The following is a 20,921-nucleotide window of genomic DNA, read 5'->3' on the forward strand; positions in this document are numbered from 1 at the left end:
TACCGGAAACTAGGCTGAATCGCGAACGACTCCTCCACGTTCAGTCGAGTTTCCGGTGAATCGATTCACCGGAAACTCGACTGAACTGGGAGGAGTCATTCACGAATCGTATGTTCATTCAGCCTGGTTTCCGGTAGCGGTAAATCGCATAATTGAATGGACCCCATTGCACGGTTCTCAGCTGAGTCAGTCAGACTCAGTGGAGTTAGTGCTACCGGAAACTCGACTGAACGAACGAACGAACGATTCGCGAACGACTCCTCGTGGCGAACTGAATCACGCGAACTGGGTCACGGAAACGAATCATTGAATCCACCATTACGTGAACAAGGAAATTACGAGCAAGTGACGTAATTCCCGCCCAGACACTGATTGGCTGATACATTTGCCACTTTGTATATTGACTTTTTGGAAAACTTTTTGGATTACGTTTTGGAAAACGTTTTGCAAAACGTTTTGCCAAATCTTTTGCAAAGCGTTTTGCGGATTGAAATGCATTTGAATATCACAACACACGGAGCGTGGCGAAGTGGATTGCAATCACGGGGACGCTATAGCTTTTCAATTTGAATAAAGGAACTCAAGAATTTGACCAAATGTTATTCTATTTTTATTGTTATAACTTTTGCAAATTTAATTGAGGATTACATTGTCCCTTTGCATATTAAAATACACTTTGAATAACGTATTTACAAATTACATTATAAAATTGCATAATGAATTGTCAAAGACATTGCCATTTGAATTTTGCTACATATATGCTTCCATAATTGTCACATGCATTTTTTTCAATATCCAAAATAATAATTTTCTAGCATTTTAAAACCATATACAATAATATTTATTTACAATGCTTATTTTCAAACATTGACACGTAAACATAAATGTGTCCCTATCTTCCGCACAGCATCTGGCTATGACAACTCTCCTGCGGGGACTGGCGACAGCGACAGCATACCCTCTCGATGTCTGAATCCAACTCCCTGCAATTCCGTACACAACAAGTGACACACGCAAAATGTTCATGCTATCGTTATGTATTATGTTGGCCCACACACTTACACTGATCGTTCTGTTCAACAACCAAAGATAAAACAATTCTAATCCGGGATATAAAATCTCCCTGTCAACTATAATAAAGGATGGGTTTATGTTTGTTTGTTGTAATACACAATTTCAAAATATCTACTACGAAGCTGTAGGAGGAGCTGTGTAGAGAAATGTGCCAGCACAAACCGAGAAAACAGCGAAGAAATGGCCGATCCTGCATAGTGGGGGCCTCTACGAATAGTCAAATCTCCTAACCTTTATGCCTCCTTTCCATAACCTTTCTGGAAAACGTCATCGGGTCAAAAAGATGCTTCCTTTCGAACGTAGGAAAAGACAGCACTGTTTAAAATGATTTGACTCCACTCTTCATAATCGACGTCATTAAGTGACGGCGGGTATTGCTGACCTCTAGCGACTCCAGTGTGAAACTACAATTCTCCGAAGATAGACTAAAACAAAAGAAGCATCGAGGCTCCTTTCCTAAGCATTTTAAGAATTCGAACAACCTTTCCTCCAAGCACTTCCCGGTCATCTCCATGGGAAAGGATACTTCCCATGCAAAAAAGAGAATTCGTAGAGGCCCCGCCCCAGTGCCCTATGTGTCACTGTCCCATTTTAACTTTCGAAGCTCCGGACATCAGTCACGTGACCTTGACGTGAACTTTTGGTGCGTTCAAATCGCTGGAAATTATGGGGGAAACATTTTCGTTACGTCGGAAACTTCGCGTGAACGACACCTCATGACGCTGTTAAAGGCACCCAGTGCAACTTTCGAGGCTTAAAAATAAACATTCAATTTCTAGTCTTTTTTACACGTAGTAAGTTTCAATAACTCCATACCATTACATACCGACATTTAAAGGCACCCAGTGCAACTTTCGAGGCTTAAAAATAAACATTCAATTTCTAGTCTTTTTTACACGTAGTAAGTTTCAATAACTCCATACCATTACATACCGACATTTAAGCAGCAAAGATGAGACGTCGTTGTGTGGTGAGAACTGATACAAAATCGATAACAACAACAATGCCGCCATTTTCTATATTTTTTGTAACCTACAATAAATAAAGCAGGCTTCCAGTCAATGGAAAAATGGCTTCTCCCCACCGGCGATTGTTGTTGTTTACGATTTTCTATCAGTTCTCACCACACAACAACGTCTCATCTTTGCTCCTTGAATGTCGATATGTAATGGTATGGAGTTATTGAAACTTACTACGTGTAAAAAAGACTAGAAATTGAATGTTTATTTTTCATTGAATGTTTACATAAAGTTGCACTGGGTGCCTTTAAGCAGCAAAGATGAGACCTCGTTGTGTGGTGAGAACTGATACAAAATCGATAACAACAATGCCGCCATTTTCTTTATTTTTTGTAACCTACAATAAATAAAGCAGGCTTCCAGTCAATGGAAAAATGGCTTCTCCCCACCGGCGATTGTTGTTGTTTACGATTTTCTATCAGTTCTCACCACACAACAACGTCTCATCTTTGCTCCTTGAATGTCGATATGTAATGGTATGGAGTTATTGAAACTTACTACGTGTAAAAAAGACTAGAAATTGAATGTTTATTTTTCATTGAATGTTTACATAAAGTTGCACTGGGTGCCTTTAAGCAGCAAAGATGAGACGTCGTTGTGTGGTGAGAACTGATACAAAATCGATAACAACAATGCCGCCATTTTCTTTATTTTTTGTAACCTACAATAAATAAAGCAGGCTTCCAGTCAATGGAAAAATGGCTTCTCCCCACCGGCGATTGTTGTTGTTTACGATTTTCTATCAGTTCTCACCACACAACGACGTCTCATCTTTGCTCCTTGAATGTTGATATGTAATGGTATGGAGTTATTGAAACTTACGTGTAAAAAAAACTAGAAATTGAATGTTTATTTTTCATTGAATGTTTACATAAAGTTGCACTGGGTGCCTTTAAGATTTTACTTCCGTTCAGCAACTCGGGCCAAATTTTCTCTAATAGGTCCATCCATGCACAGAGTTGCCCAGGTTTTGACGTATGGTTTACTAGTGACGCGCATGAATATGAACGTTTTAGTCAATATAAAAGAATCTACCAGCATATCAAATACTTTGCTATTGAATGACGTTGTTACCGTCTGTTGGCATCGACTTCGCTCAGTTTTAAACGTTGTGTACTGGTAAACCAGCTCCAGATATGGGGAAGTGTTGCCTTCCATACAGTGGCAATATTGTAGGCCTATGTGCTTCTCATAAATTAAAGCAAAAGGATAGTAGGTGATAGGCAACAAGGAAATAAAGGCATGCAAACTTGAAACTGATCCTGCTAAGTTCTGTTTAGTTCTGACTGTTTTTTACGGGATAAAAAAATACCTGCTGTGAAGAACTTTAAGATTCCCACCCGGCTGTTTCCCAAGTGCACGTGAACGGTCGTTGTTGGGATCCGGAACACACGTAAGCGTGAGCGTCATCACTGGCGAGCCGTGTCTTTATTACCAGGAGAGTGCGCCTTTTGGAACAAGCTCCCACATACTGTGCGGACGCAGAATGCTTTGCTGAAGTGACACGAGCCTCGGCGCCTCGGTGTCAGACTTCCCATCCCTTGGAACTGGCACGCAGTCTGAGCACATAAGTTCTAGAAACTATAGAAAAGGTTAGCGGTTATGAGTATTGTATATATTGTGAACAGCAGCACCCAGTTACATAGGCTTGCTCCAGTCCTCATAGCATTTGTGCACCATCCCGACGCAAACCCCCTCCCCGCCCTCCATCACTGGTTTACAGCACCCTCCATTCCTCGGATGTACTTACTTTTTTCACCCCCGCCTGTTTGCATCCCTTCTGCTAATAAACGGGTGTCCGTTTAATTCAGAATATGTTTTTTTTACATTCTTGACCACCATTGATCTGGCTTGATAACGTCTTTCTGGCCCTCCTAAGTTTTCTTACCCACAATTCCACCATTTTTTTTTGCGCATTCCATTACCATATTATATAACACAGCCTGTCTTACTGGTTGGAAGACCACTCTCCACAGCAACAAATGCACCTTTCAGTGTCATTACAATTTGTGCAGTTATGTGTTATTCCTCTTGGTTTATGCCTCTGTCATGTAATTCTCCCAAGCAAATCAATCACTTCTCATTGCCGATGAGACAAAGTTGCATTGTGGTAAAATTGGGCCTTCAAAATCTTCACTTAAATAGTTGAAAAGCATATATAAAGGTTATTCAAGGTTATTCATTACCTCAATGTATAACCTTCCAGACGCAAGATGTTGATTTCAGTATTTAAATATGATTTATTAACATTGTTAGAATGCCCTTATAAGGGCACATGTCAAATAACAAGTCAACGGTATTCAAATGGAACATGAAGAATGTAACTGCCGTTGAGGTAGGAGTAGAGAGAAGGTTCAGACTGCGCCCTCTCACTCAGGTATCTGCTCATGGTCCCAGGAAACTCATTGAGGAGTTGTATGCACCAATCAAATGTCCTCATTCTTTCTTCTTGTATTCCTCCAAGTGGGCTAGAATCCATCCAGATGGTCCCAGGATGGCCAAGGAGAACATGCCCAGTCCGATGGCAGTTTCCTAAACAACAAATAGAAACAGCAATTAAAGTTATTAATTACAGCATGTAACGTATATTGCATAGTTTAACAAAAACATATTTCACAATAACATCCCTGACCTTCGAGATATTATATAGAAGATGATACATGATGTATACACGTGAAAGTACCGTAACCTATTGATACAAGAATCCTTTCGCACATGAAACATATATTGTAATATCTAATCATAACCTTACCCAATAAAAAAGCTATTAGGACCATTAACACATAAAATCATTTCATATACAATACCTTCTAGAATAAGTCAATCCTAATCATTAGTCAATCTGCAATTAATGTATCCATGCATGAATGTCATAACGTTTCAGTCGTTATATTGACCTAAATGGGAGGAAGTAGAGACACTGCGGTGGAATCCTAGTAGTTTACCTCACTTTAAATGGCGTAGAGCTGGCATACATGCTTTAAAAATATTACAGATTAGGTTTAAACGCACTGTAGATGAGGTTAAACATATTATAGATCAGGTTAAAACACAGGTCTATAAGTACGTCGCCCAGTAACTGGGCGACGTAACATTGGAAACGTGCAGCGAAAGACGCCACCTTGTGAGGAGCGTCCTAGTCGACCGAGCGTTTCGATATAAACTTGACTTACGGCGGTGCCGAGCTTCTCCTTAGCGGGCCGGGTGTAGAGGGAGGCCCGCTGGGTGATGATGCCGGTCCGCATTGCAGGGGCCACACGGGCCGCGGCAGCCTTAACGAGTCCAGACATGATTCGGTTCTGTTGTAGAGACGCTTTGTGCGGTATCGGACTCGACTAGAGGTCGTATCCTTCTGTTCCGTTTTCACAGCCAAACAACAAAAAAGAAAATAATCTAGCGCCTCCTAGTGCTAGGGAGTGAAATTGAAATGACAATAATCCCTGGACCTTTATATTCTGTTACTGTGCGTTCACACCAAAAGCTGTAAAGCGTTTTGAGCGATAAACGCCCATTAACTTTATATTAGACATGAGCGATAATGCGATAGGACCGATAAAACGCTTGAGCGATAGCTTTAAAGCTGTAAAGCTGTAAATGAGAGTTGAAAACAGCTAAACTCTATGCAAATTAGCTAGTAGCGTTTCGGCTGTAAATGACTGCCAGCCAATCAGAATGCAGATGTCTCTCGCCGGCGTGGGTCCCAGTAAACATACGCGAGAACTTTAGTTCCTAGTTCCTAGTACACACATTTGTTCCTTCATCATGGTGCGTGAGAGAATAATTGCGGCTCCTGCAGGGCATCGTATTTGTCCGCGATTGCATAACCAACGTGGTCTTATTATAGCCCGATCATAAACTAAAAAACACATAGAAAGAATAAAGCATCCAGCATATGATTTCAACAATCTATGAGGACATACGCAATCCGCATTATGCAACAGGGATGGTCGCACAGAGGAATGCTGATGGAAAGAGTGGGTGGAGATGTGCGCGCATTTCAGAAGCAGGGACACAAAAATCTATTTCTAATTTGTCAGTTTGCCGTGTGTTTGCCTGGCACAAATGCTCACGTTGAGCGGATCTTTTCCATAATAAACAGCACGCACACGCACACACACACACACACACACACACACACACACACACACACACACACACACACACACACACACACACACACACACACACACACACGATAGCGATCAACCAAGCTATAATCTAGCATATAAGCAATGGCTCCATTAATTAGTTATACAGTGTTTCATGTATTTATGCTTATTATTCTTTTTCTATTGACCAAACGTCTGACTATCTTGTGTTTTTGTGGCTCGTCATCAGCAGCAGCACTTGCCACAACTACGAGCGTGCAGGCAAAAAAAGCAGCTCCTTTAAATGGAAAAGAAAAATCGCTAGATTGATATGAGCTGTAAATATTTCGGACAGCGTTGCGTTTTGAGCTATTCTGCGATTTTGCATATTTTTCAGCTTTTGGTGTGAACATACAGTTACGGTTTCAGAAATTGCCCCAGCTATTAAATATATATACTAGTGCTGTCAAGCGATTAAAATATTTAATCACATTAAAAGGCACCCAGTGCAACTTTCGAGGCTTAAAAATAAACATTCAATTTCTAGTCTTTTTTACACGTAGTAAGTTTCAATAACTCCATACCATTACATACCGACATTTAAGCAGCAAAGATGAGACGTCGTTGTGTGGTGAGAACTGATACAAAATCGATAACAACAACAATGCCGCCATTTTCTTTATTTTTTGTAACCTACAATAAATAAAGCAGGCTTCCAGTCAATGGAAAAATGGCTTCTCCCCACCGGCGATTGTTGTTGTTTACGATTTCCTATCAGTTCTCACCACACAACGACGTCTCATCTTTGCTCCTTGAATGTCGATGTGTAATGGTATGGAGTTATTGAAACTTACTACGCGTAAAAAAGACTATAAATTGAATGTTTATTTTTCATTGAATGTTTACATAAAGTTGCACTGGGTGCCTTTAATGTCATAGTTAACTCGCGAATAATAATAATCGAAATTTTTGTGATCGTGCTGCTAGCCTTTTAGTGAGATCAGAGTGTTGAGAAAGACAACAATAAAATATATTTGGTAAGATGGATATAAGAAGAGAGACCCGCAGTGAATTCAACCCGGTCCACTTGACATCGGGTAGGTGCATGACAGTGGTAGTCCTGCCGTAAAACTTCAATAGCCCAGGCTTTTATTTTTTCAAATCTCTTGCTCAGCAAAGATGGGAAATACCACAACATTTATTATTTAAACCGTGCGTAGGCTTATACACATTACCAGGCTTTCGAATAACGCGCGCACACACACACACACACACACACACACACACACACACACACACACACACACACACACACACACACACACACACACACACACACACACACACACACACACACACACACAGTGGCGGAGTGGTAATCCGGGAGAATTCCCGGTGGGCCGTTAACGTTTCGGGGCTGTCAGGCTGAATACTGCGGGATAACAATATTGCGTTTATAAAAGTTCCTTCCAGCGCTCTCCGGCAGCCTAAGCGGTGCGCCCGCAACCTCTCACCCACTGAACACACGCAACACTCACAAACTGTCAACGTCGCAACCAAGTCGATTTTGTCTAGAGGGGAGTAACTGAGCGGCCTCTCCCGAAATGGTGCAGCCCAGGTGGGCCTTGGAGCTAATGACAACATTGAACTCTTGTGCAGGCTCGAACAGAGTGACACACAAACACACACACACTTTTAAGGAGTTTTTCACCCGCTCCGTATCCTTGCTTGTCCCAACAAGTTTGTGCAGCGTGCTTGTCGTTTTGTTACCCGTGTAGCCAGTGGTCGAGTGTAAAAAAAGCCAGGGGGGATGGTGGATTTTTACTTTTAGGAACAGATCATTTGTGCTGATGACAGGTGGGAGACCAACAACGGTGTGATATAATAATAATAATTATTATTATATTATCATATATTTTTGGAGATAAAATAAGAGCTATGACTACTGTCATGTCATCGCTCTTATTTTGCAGCTGATCGGACGCATCACACGATTCGGAGGCATGCATCACATTTAAGGATTTTAAAAACTGATACTCTTTTTTCTCAAAAATGCATTCGGCAGAGAAGGTATGGCGACACTTTAGTGCCATAATTCACTAATGTGATAAAAGATGCATTCGGGCGTATTATATTATTCCACACGCGTAGATATTAACTGCGAGCGCGCAAATGATCTCTGCGCACGCGCAAATTACCTCTGCACGCTCAAAACAGCCTCTCGCGCGCGCAAATGACCTCAGCGCGCGCAAAACAGCCTCTCGCGCGTAACAGCCTCTTGCGAAAGATGTTTTTACGCTCGCTAGAATTTAATTTTGGCACTATGGGGGAGGGAACCAAGGCAGGGCGGGCTTTCCTATGATTGGCCGTTTCTGAAGCGCGATATTTGATTGACAGCCCTCCTCAGCCTTCCTCTCATTCAATTCTGAATTGTACAGTAAATGGCTGAAACGATAGTTACGTATTGTAACTCTAGATTCTATGAGTATAGGCGCAGCCTTTTAAGGCTATCGCTATTGGGTTATCCCTAGGCGTGAGCCGTAGCACTGAAAAATGTGTAATCCCCGACCACCAACAGCGTGGGCCTCAATTACGTCCGCGTGCGGCGTGCCTCAACGACGTCCGCATTTCGCAGATATAGTCGGGCGCCGGCAGACGTTCTGCTCCCAATAAACAGCTTTTCTTCAGCTATTTAAAGGACAATGAGGCCGACACTTAAAAGGCTGCGCCTATACTCATAGAATCTGGAGTTACAATACGTAACGATCGTTTCAGCCATTTACTGTACAATTCAGAATTGAATGAGAGGAGGGCTGAGGAGGGCTGTCAATCAAATATCGCGCTTCAGAAACGGCCAATCATAGGAAAGCCCGCCCTGCCTTGGTTCCCTCCCCCATAGTGCCAAAATTAAATTCGAGCAAGCGTAAAAACATCTTGCGCGAGAGGCTGTTTTGCGCGCGCTGAGGTAATTTGCGCGCACGAGAGGCTGTTTTGCGCGCGCAGAGGTAATTTGCGCACGCGCAGAGATAATTTGCGCGCTCGCAGTTAATATCTACGCGCGGGGAATAATATAATACGCCCGAATGCATCTTTTATCACATTAGTGAATTATGGCACTAATGTGTCGCCATAAGAAGGGAAACTAGCTTTGCTCACAGGTTGTAATGAAAGGGAGAAAAGGGGAGAGAGCTATTTGCCTGTGGAAGCGATGTCTGAGATGCAGAGACAGCTTCATGCTACCAGTGTCTGTCTCGTACGGTGTGGAATGAGAGCTTGTGGCATATGGCGACACATTAGTGCCATAATTCACTAATGTGATAAAAGATGCATTCGGGCGTATTATATTATTCCCCACGCGTAGATATTAACTGCGAGCGCGAAAATGATCTCTGCGCACGCGCAAATTACCTCTGTGCGCGCAAAACAGCCTCTCGCGCGCGCAAATTACCTCAGTGTGCGCAAAACAGCCTCTCGCGCGTAACAGCCTCTCGCGAAAGATGTTTTTACGCTCGCTCGAATTTAATTTTGGCACTAAGGGGGAGGGAACCAAGGCAGGGCGGGCTTTCCTATGATTGGCTGTTTCTGAAGCGCGATATTTGATTGACAGCCCTCCTCAGCCCTCCTCTCATTCAATTCTGAATTGTACAGTAAATGGCTGAAACGATAGTTACGTATTGTAACTCCAGATTCTATGAGTATAGGCGCAGCCTTTTAAGTGTCGGCCTCATTGTCCTTTAAATAGCTGAAGAAAAGCTGTTTATTGGGAGCAGAACGTCTGCCGGCGCCCGACTATCTGCGAAATGCGGACGTCGTTGAGGCACGCCGCACGCGGACGTAATTGAGGCCCACGCTGTTGGTGGTCGGGGATTACACATTTTTCAGTGCTACGGCTCACGCCTAGGGATAACCCAATAGCGATAGCCTTAAAAGGCTGCGCCTATACTCATCGAATCTAGAGTTACAATACGTAACTATCGTTTCAGCCATTTACTGTACAATTCAGAATTGAATGAGAGGAAGGCTGAGGAGGGCTGTCAATCAAATGTCGCGCTTCAGAAACGGCCAATCATAGGAAAGCCCACCCTGCCTTGGATCCCTCCCCCATAGTGCCAAAATTAAATTCGAGCGAGCGTAAAAACATCTTTCGCTAGAGGCTGTTACGCGCGAGAGGCTGTTTTGCGCGCGCAGAGGTAATTTGTGCGCGCGCAGAGATCATTTGCGTGCTCGCAGTTAATATCTACGCGTGTGGAATAATATAATACACCCGAATGCATCTTTTATCACATTAGTGAATTATGGCACTAATGTGTCGCCATAGTGGCACTACGTACGCCTGCGTGCTTGCGCAATAGCATACTGCCCGAGAATGCAGTATCGCTGTCAAATCTGTCCCTGAGAAAAGTAACGTTGCGCTAGGGTTGCCGTGGTATGCGGTATTACCGGTGTTACCGGTGTTGAGGACACCGGCAACACAGTTTTTTAGTTTTTTTTTTACTCGGTATGAAAATGTCCACACCGCGGCAACCCTACGTTGCGCCGAATTGAAAAAGGAAACCGCTATAATGAAATAGCAGTAATATTTCCACATTAATTGATAAAATAACAGGGGATGGGAAGGGGGGATGGCTGTTTCAGAAGGGGGATGATTTTGATCATTTTAATTCCAAAGGGGGATGCCATCCCCCCTCATCTCCCCTCAACTCGAGTGCTGCGTGTAGCTAGATCCGGTATGTTGCTGTAGTTTTTCTAACGTGACTGTTGAATGTTGCTAGACAGCAGGTGACAAAAACTACAACGTCTGCCAAGCAAAAAAAATAACGCAGTTAAATTGGTTTGCGTTAACGTTGTTAATGACGCCTTAAACTGCCAGCACTAATATATACTTTTACACCATATTTAAAACAAGCCATTTTGAATTTTGCAACAAAATGATTAAAGGGATTTCTTAATAGCATTACGCAAAACCTGAATTTTTTATTTTTTAAGCCATTCGCACACATTCTGGTTCTGCTCAGATCCGAAAAAAAATTAATAAAAAAATTGATTCTATCCCATCAGTAACTTTGTTGAACAAGTATATCTGGTATTGCAATGTTTTTATGCAAAGAAAAAATAAACCTTTACTATGGAATATTCACCAGAGTGGTTTGATGAGAAATGCCTTTTCGACCTTGTAACTTTTGAAAAACACTTGACCGTAAGTACAATTAACAACTGTTGACTTGAATAAGAATAAGAAATACTAAAACGTACAAGTACAAACACATTTTTTTGTAACCGATTTTCATTTTATGTAAACATTAAAATGCTTTTCAGGCAAATTTGCCAAATACTAGCTTAAACCAAACAGTCATTATTGAAGGTAAAGGGGACAATCGTGGTTGCTTGAAGAATTTCTGGATATGGTTCTTCTTTCCTTTTCAACATTTTGGTTGGTATTTATTCATCACTTTCACTTCAAGACAAATCGTTCTTCATGGTAAGCACTGGGTCCACAAGTTTATTATGAACATGCATTAAACCTGGTAAGAATCAAGGAGAAAATGTAGAAGATGAATATAATAATATGAGGATCTTTAACAGAAACAGACACATAGGCCTACCAAAAGGGCCTGATACAACCTCAAACATCATGAATTAGTCGAAGTACAATTATGTTTCTCTAAATGAATTGCTCAAACATTTTAATTCATCATTATAAAAAGTTAAAACATCCATCCAAAGTTAGTCTGCTGGTCATGGCAGCATCTTGGGCAAATTAACGAGATGTTTCCTAGCCAACGCAAACCAATATTTAGAGTGCCCCGGAAGGATATTTTAAATTAAATTAAGTAATATTTAATCATTGTTGGTAAAAGCAAAATAAAATATTCTGTTGTGTCCCATTATTGGAATATAATGTTGTTTGGCCGTGGCAGCCTCATCACAAGCCCTGTCACACATGATGAATGTCCAATAACGAGACACCCTCTTGTTTTTTTCCTTAGATAATGCACTCCTATGGAACATTATTGACGAATCAAAATCAATTATTCACCAATGCTGCAGTATGAATTAAACTATTACAAATACCTTCAAAATTAAACTTGGTATATATATCCTGTACCAAGGTAAATAATCTGACCCAACAATAAATAAACCTATCCATTAGAAGAAGACCACTTCCCCATCAGGTCACCTTACTGAGGGTAATGTAATGAGGATAATATAATGAGGGTAACGTAATGTAGTGAGGGTATTGTTATGTAATGAGGGTGTGTTATGTAGTGAGGTTAATGTTACAAGTAATATAAAGCCTATTGGTAACTCTTTGTTGCATGGTCTGTGCATAACTGATGTAGATGCTGGTGTAGATATTGTGGTTTTTTTTTCAGGAAATGTTTAATCACTAGCAAAAGTTTGGTTAGCACCGTCAGCTGGGCACTGCTGATTTGTAATGGTGTGTCCCAGTTCGCCAAGTTCTTACTCGTTACATGTTAAATTCCTGCAGCTAAGCTTGGATACATACATTTACATTCCCAATAAAGGCTTTTGATAACATGCCTCTGAAGTTTGACTTTTTGCACCATTCCAATACTTACAGGGAACTAGTCATCATATCTTCCGCTCCATGATATACATGTTAATACTCAGTAGTACACATATATGGTTCTTTAATGTATTTGCATTGTACTAATATGCGTTCATTTTCAATGGGCATAAATGTGTCTGAAACAGGTGCACCCCAATTTTACATTATAGTCATTAGATGGCCTTTAGAAAAATGTTTTTTGGGGGGAAGTGGGGCAGTGTGCTATAGAGGTGTGCTGTGTGTGTCACTAATTCACGGATGGGATAAATGCAGAGACCAAATTCCTTGTATGTGTGAGCATACTTGGCAAAAAAGCTGATTGTAATTCTATAGGCCTTCACGGCCTAAGCTTTTGTCCGTAATGGCATTTTTGTTCCCCTTGCATTACTTTGACTTTAATACTTTAAGTAGTTTTGAAACCAGTACTTCTATACTTTTACTTAAGTAAAAAGCTTGAGTTGATACTTCAACTTCTACAGAAGTATTTTTAAATGCTAGTATCTATACTTCTACTTGAGTAATGAATGTGAATTCTTTTGACACCTCTGCTCTTTGTTCATTGTGTCGCGTTCTTCTTTTCCCTTGGACTTAGTAGCAGGCATTTCCCTACCATAAGGGTAGGGAAACACGATGGTAAAGCGAGCCGTAACTGAGCTGCGCCAAACCGCACCTTCACTACTCCACCAAGCCGCACCGAACCAAACATTGAAAACGAGGCATAATGTTTCAGTCTCACCTTTAAAGTACTTGACGGTTTTGACGCGCAGCTCCAGTGTGGCGTCCTCGTCGCAGACAAAGATGGTGCGTGGATGCTGCTGGAAGGCTGAGACCGTCCACATGTGGTTCACCCCGTCCTCGATGGCTTTGTATAGCGCAAAAGCTTTGTGAGCACCCGTGATTACAATCATCACCTGAGCACCAAGGAAGTACAAATGTGACATCTAAAGCACCACTTGGCATCTTAAAATTCATAGAATTCCTTAAAAACAACATTAGATATTTCTGGGATTTATAAAGTACCATCTTATGAAATTTCCTAGTCATAAAATCACATCGTACAACTGATATGTTCTCGAAATAAATACTGAGCTAGCCCGTACCTCCCAGTTTGTTCACAAGAATCGTACCATCTTCACTCCCAAACATCCCCCACCACCCAGCCAGCCCAGCTACGCTACTTCACATCACACAGTGGCACAGCCAGTAATAGAGTTGTTTTAATTCTGAAATTCTCCAACTAAGTGGGAGGGGCTCAATCTTATAAATTGCAACTTTAAATAATTACCAAATCCAAATATGGCACCCGAAGATTCAAGCTCCATGTTTGGATAGCATTTAGATTCAATTCAGTATTTGGGTAAATTTAGAAGGTGGAAGAATAAGAGATTCACCTCTCGGGAATCCATGACAGTCCCAACCCCGACAGTTAGTGCCATGGTGGGCACCTTGGAGAGATCATTCCCGAAGAAGCGAGCGTTGGCCACTATGGTGTCCTTGGCCAGGGTCTTCACTCTGGTCCTCGATACAAGGCTTGAACCCGGCTCATTGAAGGCTATGTGGCCGTCCGGGCCAATACCTGGACAAAATAACATACTCAAAAAAAATAAATAAAGGTATTCATAGAATACACAGAAAAAGGGAAATCAAATTCTTACCATAAAATAAACCTAAGGCCTCTATTAGCATAATAATACAGCTAAAAGGAGCATTAGCACATCTATTCATAGCAGACATTATTGCAAATCCAATAACTTCTAAAATAATGAAATGCTATATCCATGATTGCATGGATTGCCTACATAATACATGCATGAATGGTTAAAGATTTTGACAGACCAAGAAAACACAGTTCAACACAATATAGAGCGTGGTTAAATGAAACGACTGACAGCTGGTGGGTAGCACCGAATTAAACCAATCTCTGCCTAAACTGAACCATCTCTAACCAAATACCTTCACCTAACCATTCTCTTAACCAACACCAACACCCATCATCTCTAGCATAATAACTAAATTGAACAATCTCTAACTCTTTCACTTAACCTTCCTTCCCACCTCAAACTTTAACTTAACCATCTCTAACTCTCATACCTAAACGTCACCATTTTCTGACCATCTCTAACCTAATACTTTAATTTAACCATCTCTGCTGTGTACATGTAAACACTCACCAACAAATAAAGAGCACTACCAACCTCCTACAAATAAATCTATTCCTCCGGCGTCTGCAATGTCTTTCTCAAAGACAGCACATTCTGCTTCAAGGTCTTGTGCATTTCCATCCAAGATGTGAGCATTTGCCGGGTCAATGTCAACATGCTTGAAGAAGTTATTCCACATGTATGAGTGGTAGCTCTCAGGGTGGGCGCGGGGCAGGCCTACAGAGGGGTGCATGTTAACCATCTACACACTAGATGGCAGTACAAATGCATTTATTTTACTGCAGTTTGATTGAAACGTAACATAACGAACATCTGGACACAAGTTTCATTTAAATTAAATAGCGAATGTTGATGTGTAGGCAATGTTATATATTTATGTTACACATGGATGACACAGAAGAAGGCAATTACTCACCCACATATTCATCCATGTTGAAGGTTTTCACATATTTAAAAGAAAGATCCCCACTCTTGTGATATTCAATTAACTTTTTATAACAGGCATATGGAGTGCTTCCTAAAATAAAATGCCATAATTAAAAAAAAACACATGACATGATTGACACATTTATATTTGTTACATCAAATGATGTGTAGGCTCATAGATTATTGTCATGCTGGTCATTCAACGAATGCCTCCTTCCATTGCATTATTTCATGAAGAAAGATGGCATCATGCAATTCCGTTATATAATACCAACATAGTTTTATTTAATCTGTGTATAGAGAGAGTGAGAGAGCGAGACAGACAGACAGACAGACAGACAGACAGACAGACAGACAGACAGACAGACAGACAGACAGATAGATAAGATAGACAGTTAGACTGATAGACTGATAGACTGATAGACTGATAGAAAGATAGCATGCCAGCAGTGTTTGTGTGTCGGTGTCCCTCACCTGTGGGCAGGCCCAGGGTGAAGTACCTTTGGGCTGTGGGTCTGAACGTGATGATTCTGTTCCGGATGTACTTGGCGGCCCACTCACTGGCCAGGTCGTAGTCCTCCAGGATCACCAGCCTCATGGTGGTCAACAGCAGATTAGACCTCAGATTAATGACGGGTCACACCCCAAACAATGCGAAACTCTAGAGATTAAATTGACACGGCAGCAACGGACATAAAGTGATATCTCTGTATTATAAAGTTAATCAGAAGAAACCCCAGTATCTGTTAATGTGTCCCAGATCAACTAAGTCTGGCTCACGTGATCGCTTCACAATTCACGTGATAATAGAACGGTGTGGTCACGTGATTACAGAACGGTGTGGTCACGTGATTATAGAACGGTGTGGTCACGTGTATGGAAGAAATGGCGCGTTCACATTGCTGGACATTATGGGGAAAACATTTTGGCGACGTTGGAATGTGCGCGTGAACGACACCTCATGACGCTGTTATGATTCTGCTTCCGTTCAGCAACTCCGGCCAAATTTTGAGGTGCGTTCACTCTCCTGAGCCCTGTTTCAGGTAGCTGGTTTTGAGGCAACCCCGAGTTTGTTCGCTCTGAGTTAGTGGAAACTCTGGGTTTTCCGTTTCAGGTAGCAGGTTCAGCGCAACCGAGAGTTAGTTGCTGCGGCAACATACGCCGTGGGCTGCGATCCTCAGAAGGAATCTCCGTGAGGAACGATTATTAAGACCCCGGTTGGATATAATTTGTTTTCCTGATAATTTTCTTAGCGCTATCGTTTTTCAGCGCAATCTATCATTTATTTAGACCACCTTCTCAGCCCCCATGTTAACTCTCAAACGCACCGGGGGCATGCTTTAAGTTTAAGTTTTGTTTTTTTATCGCAATTAACGCATGTGCAGAATGATCCGCCCCGTGCATCCCACCCGCTCTGTACTACAGTCACTTCAACGTTGTGGCTTTCCCATGATCAGAGTAGCTGACTAACCACGGACCTATAACTGCTGCAAGTCAAGAAACTCATTTTAAGAATGCAAGGCAGAAAAGACCCTGGTACTGCTTTTAACCAGATGCTGTTCTTCTCTACATGCACATGCTCAGCATAATCGTCTGCATTGTTCACTGAAATAGAAACCTTTGAGTAAACTGTTCAACAAAATAACTTGTCCCACCACAGCCCGTGTTCTAATAAAGACAATCTACTTATTATGAGGATTCCTTTATTTCCTGAAAGCACCAAAAAAATTAAGTAATTTATATTGGGTATGTTTTTAGAGCAGGGAACAGTATCCCAGTTTGCACCTCACCCACCTTTAACTTATGTTCCAAAATTTGGATCTCCAAAGCATCCTTTGGCATCTTTTGAATTGTTACAATTGCATGGAAGTTGGTGAGGGCATCTGGTTCAAGTAGGGCGATGACGCCATCAGATGATCTGGCTCAATTATTACTTGAGCCAGAATATTGCCCCATCTAATTTGCAACGCGCTGGGTTGCGTGTACATATTTAATTATTTTGAATAACCAACCTCTTATAAAGGTACTTCTATCCTGGGGGGTGGGGGGATCAGAGGAGCTCCCCCCAGTGATGCCCTCATCCACAGGACGCATACTCTGTTGGCTGAGGGCCATCTCCTCAGTCCTCAGCCTCTGTGAGGGCTGCAGAGGTGGACCCCCTCCAGTCTGCCGGGCCTCTGCTTTTTTTCGATTTGCTAACATGGAGGAAAATGTTACCGTAATATTCAGTAAGCGCTATTTTGAAGATACACATATATATATACACACATACATACATACATACATACATACACATACATACATACATACATACATACATACATACATACATATATACATATATATAATGCATTTTGCCTAGGTGTAGCCTTCTGATATATCTAAGTCCTATTAAATATTTGCAGTGTTGGGGTGGCTGGGAAATGTACTACTTACATTTACTGCTTAAATATAGGCCCATCACATGTTGAATTTAGCTGTTAAATTAGGTAGAGCAGGCAAAACAGCACAATTGATTTGATTTCAATTAAACATTAGTTTACCCGTTTAAACTATATTTTTGTACTTCATCTTCATTTGCTGCCATGTCCTCGTGGGGCAACTCGGGGTTGGGTAAATTGACACACACACACACACACACACCCACACACACACACACACACACACACACACACACACACACACACACACACACACACACACACACAATTTACATATTGAATAAGTGGAAGATATTAAACTTTCCTCTTTTATTTTATTTTATTAATTTATTTTACCCACGCATTGACTTGTTCAGCTATTTACTGCCAAGCTCTCTCTCGCGCTCTCGCAGCCGCGGCGGAATTGCTTTTTTTTGTTAAAATGGGTAACTGTTCGGCATACGCGTTCATTAGAATTTCCAATTCCGTGGGGGAAAAGTAAGTGGATCTACGCTTTTGGTCCATGTTTGATCATGTTATCAGAGATCCATTGATGATGGCTCTTTATAGTCAACAGGCACGCCCTCAACCCAGAGTGAACATACTCAGAGTTGATTAACCCAACGCTGATCACCTGTTCTGAAACCGAAAACCCAGAGTTGCTTTTCAACCCTGAACTCTGAGTCAATCAACTCAGAGCGCAGGATTAAACTCAGAGTATGTTAAACCAGCTACCTGAAACAGGCCTCTGGTGATAACGAGACGGCTCGCCAGTGATGACGCTCACGCTTAAAAGGCCTGAAGGCCTAAATACACCGGCGCCGCAGCGCAGCGGCGCGCATTTTACGCGCGTCAAAAGCCGCCCCTAGCACCAACAGGAGGCGGCGCGACGGCCGCGCTGCAGTATAAAAGCAGGAAGTCACCTGTCAATCAACCGCAATAAAGAGACGAAACGCAATGAGTGAGTAGCCTATGGTAATCTAGTTTATTTATTTTCTATCTTTTTGGCTGAATAATTTGAAAAATTTATAATCTGTGCAGTGAAAGTATGTAAAGACTACCAACTTAGTTTGTAGGGCACTTTATCGTTTTATTTACGTCATTTCTTATTTATTTTATATTTTGCAATTATTCATCTACTGCATCAATAATCTCAATAAGTGCAGGACCTTCTATTAAGCCTTTTTAGTATATAGTGCAGTCACCTTTTAAGGCCAATTGTTAGTGTGTATTTATTGTATTGAGCTACTGGATGGCTTTATTGGTCCCCATTGGGACCCATGAAGTAGCTATCTATCTATCCATCTATATAGCCTTAACGTAGCCACACATTTACATGTATGCAGCCAGTAGTTATCCATTTTAATTGAACAGTTATTTGAAGTTATTGAAGTTATTTCACATTTTATTGAGTTTTTTATTTCAACAGAACAATTGTTGCCAGACAGAGGGTGGTTGCCCTTCTTCTGCTGCGCCGTAAGCGGGCAAGGAGAAGACGAAGGGTTTGGGTGCACCCCATCAATGAACGGAGACAAGAACAGGGGGTATACTACAATCTCGTCCAGGAGCTCCGTGCAGAGAGGCACCGCCAATATTTCAATTCGCCACTAGGAAGTGTGCAATGGCAGAACCGTATGGTGTAACCTATAGCCATGATGACCTATAATTTAGTTATATCACTCTCTGGTATACTCTTTTGCATATATATATAGATATATACGCATATATTTTATCCCTCTGGATAAATACAGTGATGTTATTGCTGATGTCTATTTTATTTGAGTGCTCGAGACACTTAATGTTATTTTTCCTTAAACCCAGAGAGACAGTTAATACATGACAAGGCATTTTTGAACTTTGACTGTGTTTCCATTTACTTAGCCTATCTATTTTATTGTATTGTGCATTTATTGTATTTCTATGTGAAGCACTTTGAGTCTGCTTCATGTATGTAAAGTGCTATGAAGTTGCCTTGCCTTAAATAAAAAAAAATATATTACAAGTAATCTGGTTTCTACCTACATGGTGTGATTATGTGTGACTTGATTTCGTCTATTTCCCATTATGGTTAATGGATTTGGGTACTTAGTCCACCATTGTTGATTTCTCACCTGAAGAGCCAATCTCCAGAGCTATGGCTCGCCAGGCAATGTCCTTTTTGGAGTTGTCTTTGTAATGACAGGAACTTTGGTCATACAATTAGACATATTTTTCCACCTCGACGACCAGTCTCTCATCGTCCATTCTCGTAATTGTTCCTCACAAACGAAAGAGGGCGACATCCAGTGGTGAGGGGTAGATATGGAGGTGCCTACGGGACCCGGGATGTACAAACCCGCTTTTACAAAGCGCTTTTTCAGGGGCGGCGACGCTAGGGAATAGAACATTGGCTCGAAGAATAGTTGGGCGGCGCGGCGCAGAACGCTGCCGCGCGGCTAGTCGGCGCCGGTGTGGGCTAGTACACCCGGAATAATGGGGGCAGACCTTTTTACGCGCAAGCTGCTGCTAAACCGCCTCAATTTCGACAGAGCAGGTCGAGCCGGGCAGGAAGTGAAAAGTAAAAGTGTGGTAGAAATTAATGAGTATATTCTATGGTAACCCATGATTATTATTATGCCTTATATATATTAATGGTAGAGGACACATGATACCTGCAGAGCCTGGATTCAGAACAGATGGTGGGACACATGAGCAGGTTGACCTTAGCCTTCAGCCCTATGATTATTTTGACTACAGAGTTAATGCATGCTGGCCTCAGACTGGTGTCCAAAATCACTTTTGTTGATAGTATTCTGAGACTGATGATTGATGAAGATTGACGTGGGCGGAAACCCCCATTGGACAAAGAAATTCTTGTATGTATGCGTGTATAAAGGAGAAGCTGGAACTGATGTTCGGGCAGTGACTCTATAGACCCACTCAGGCTGTTATCGTTGTTGTTTTTCTTCACGATAAAGTATTTTTTCAATTCTTGCTCCGGACCCCTCGATTTCTTTTACACTCTCTCTCTTAAATTAGTCTAAGTGTTTTAAATCTCGATTAATCTTCGACATAATTGGCGTCGCGACCAGGTGGAAATAGGGACTCGCCAGCTGCCGGGCCAGAGGACGGGATGCGAACGGATCATACGACCAGAGCTCAAGGGTAAGTTGTCTTGCCAT

General features: G+C 41.7%; 2 protein-coding genes and 1 long non-coding RNA gene across 6 annotated transcripts; 1 reads left to right on the forward strand and 2 right to left on the reverse strand.

Annotated features, from left to right (window-relative positions):
- Positions 1–4,309: 4,309 nt before the first annotated feature.
- Positions 4,310–5,481, reverse strand: LOC132457526 (cytochrome c oxidase subunit 8A, mitochondrial). Its single transcript, XM_060051782.1, has 2 exons — positions 5,267–5,481; positions 4,310–4,625 (listed from the first exon to the last, which is right to left on the reverse strand). Exons 1-2 carry the CDS (start codon positions 5,381–5,383, stop codon positions 4,530–4,532), a joined length of 213 nt encoding a protein of 70 aa, XP_059907765.1. The 5' UTR covers positions 5,384–5,481; the 3' UTR covers positions 4,310–4,529.
- A 5,649-nt stretch (positions 5,482–11,130) lies between these two features.
- LOC132457527 (glucosamine-6-phosphate isomerase 2) lies at positions 11,131–16,159 on the reverse strand. Of its 4 annotated transcripts, XM_060051784.1 has the most exons (7): positions 16,076–16,159; positions 15,815–16,045; positions 15,330–15,431; positions 14,948–15,130; positions 14,144–14,328; positions 13,489–13,663; positions 11,131–11,703 (listed from the first exon to the last, which is right to left on the reverse strand). In XM_060051784.1, exons 2-7 carry the CDS (start codon positions 15,936–15,938, stop codon positions 11,639–11,641), a joined length of 834 nt encoding a protein of 277 aa, XP_059907767.1. In that variant the 5' UTR covers positions 15,939–16,045; positions 16,076–16,159; the 3' UTR covers positions 11,131–11,638. The 4 variants fall into 4 exon arrangements, with proteins under 4 accessions (XP_059907767.1, XP_059907766.1, XP_059907768.1 ...); XM_060051783.1 differs by having other exon boundaries at positions 15,815–16,148; XM_060051785.1 differs by lacking the exon at positions 15,330–15,431 and having other exon boundaries at positions 15,815–16,148.
- On the forward strand, positions 12,922–13,186 carry LOC132457528 (uncharacterized). The gene is made up of 2 exons (XR_009525698.1): positions 12,922–13,045; positions 13,086–13,186. It is a non-coding gene; the product is annotated as an uncharacterized LOC132457528 (long non-coding RNA).
- Positions 16,160–20,921: the final 4,762 nt, after the last annotated feature.

The sequence above is a fragment of the Gadus macrocephalus genome, chromosome 5 (assembly GCF_031168955.1).
Source record: "Gadus macrocephalus chromosome 5, ASM3116895v1".
Taxonomy (NCBI): domain Eukaryota; kingdom Metazoa; phylum Chordata; class Actinopteri; order Gadiformes; family Gadidae; genus Gadus; species Gadus macrocephalus.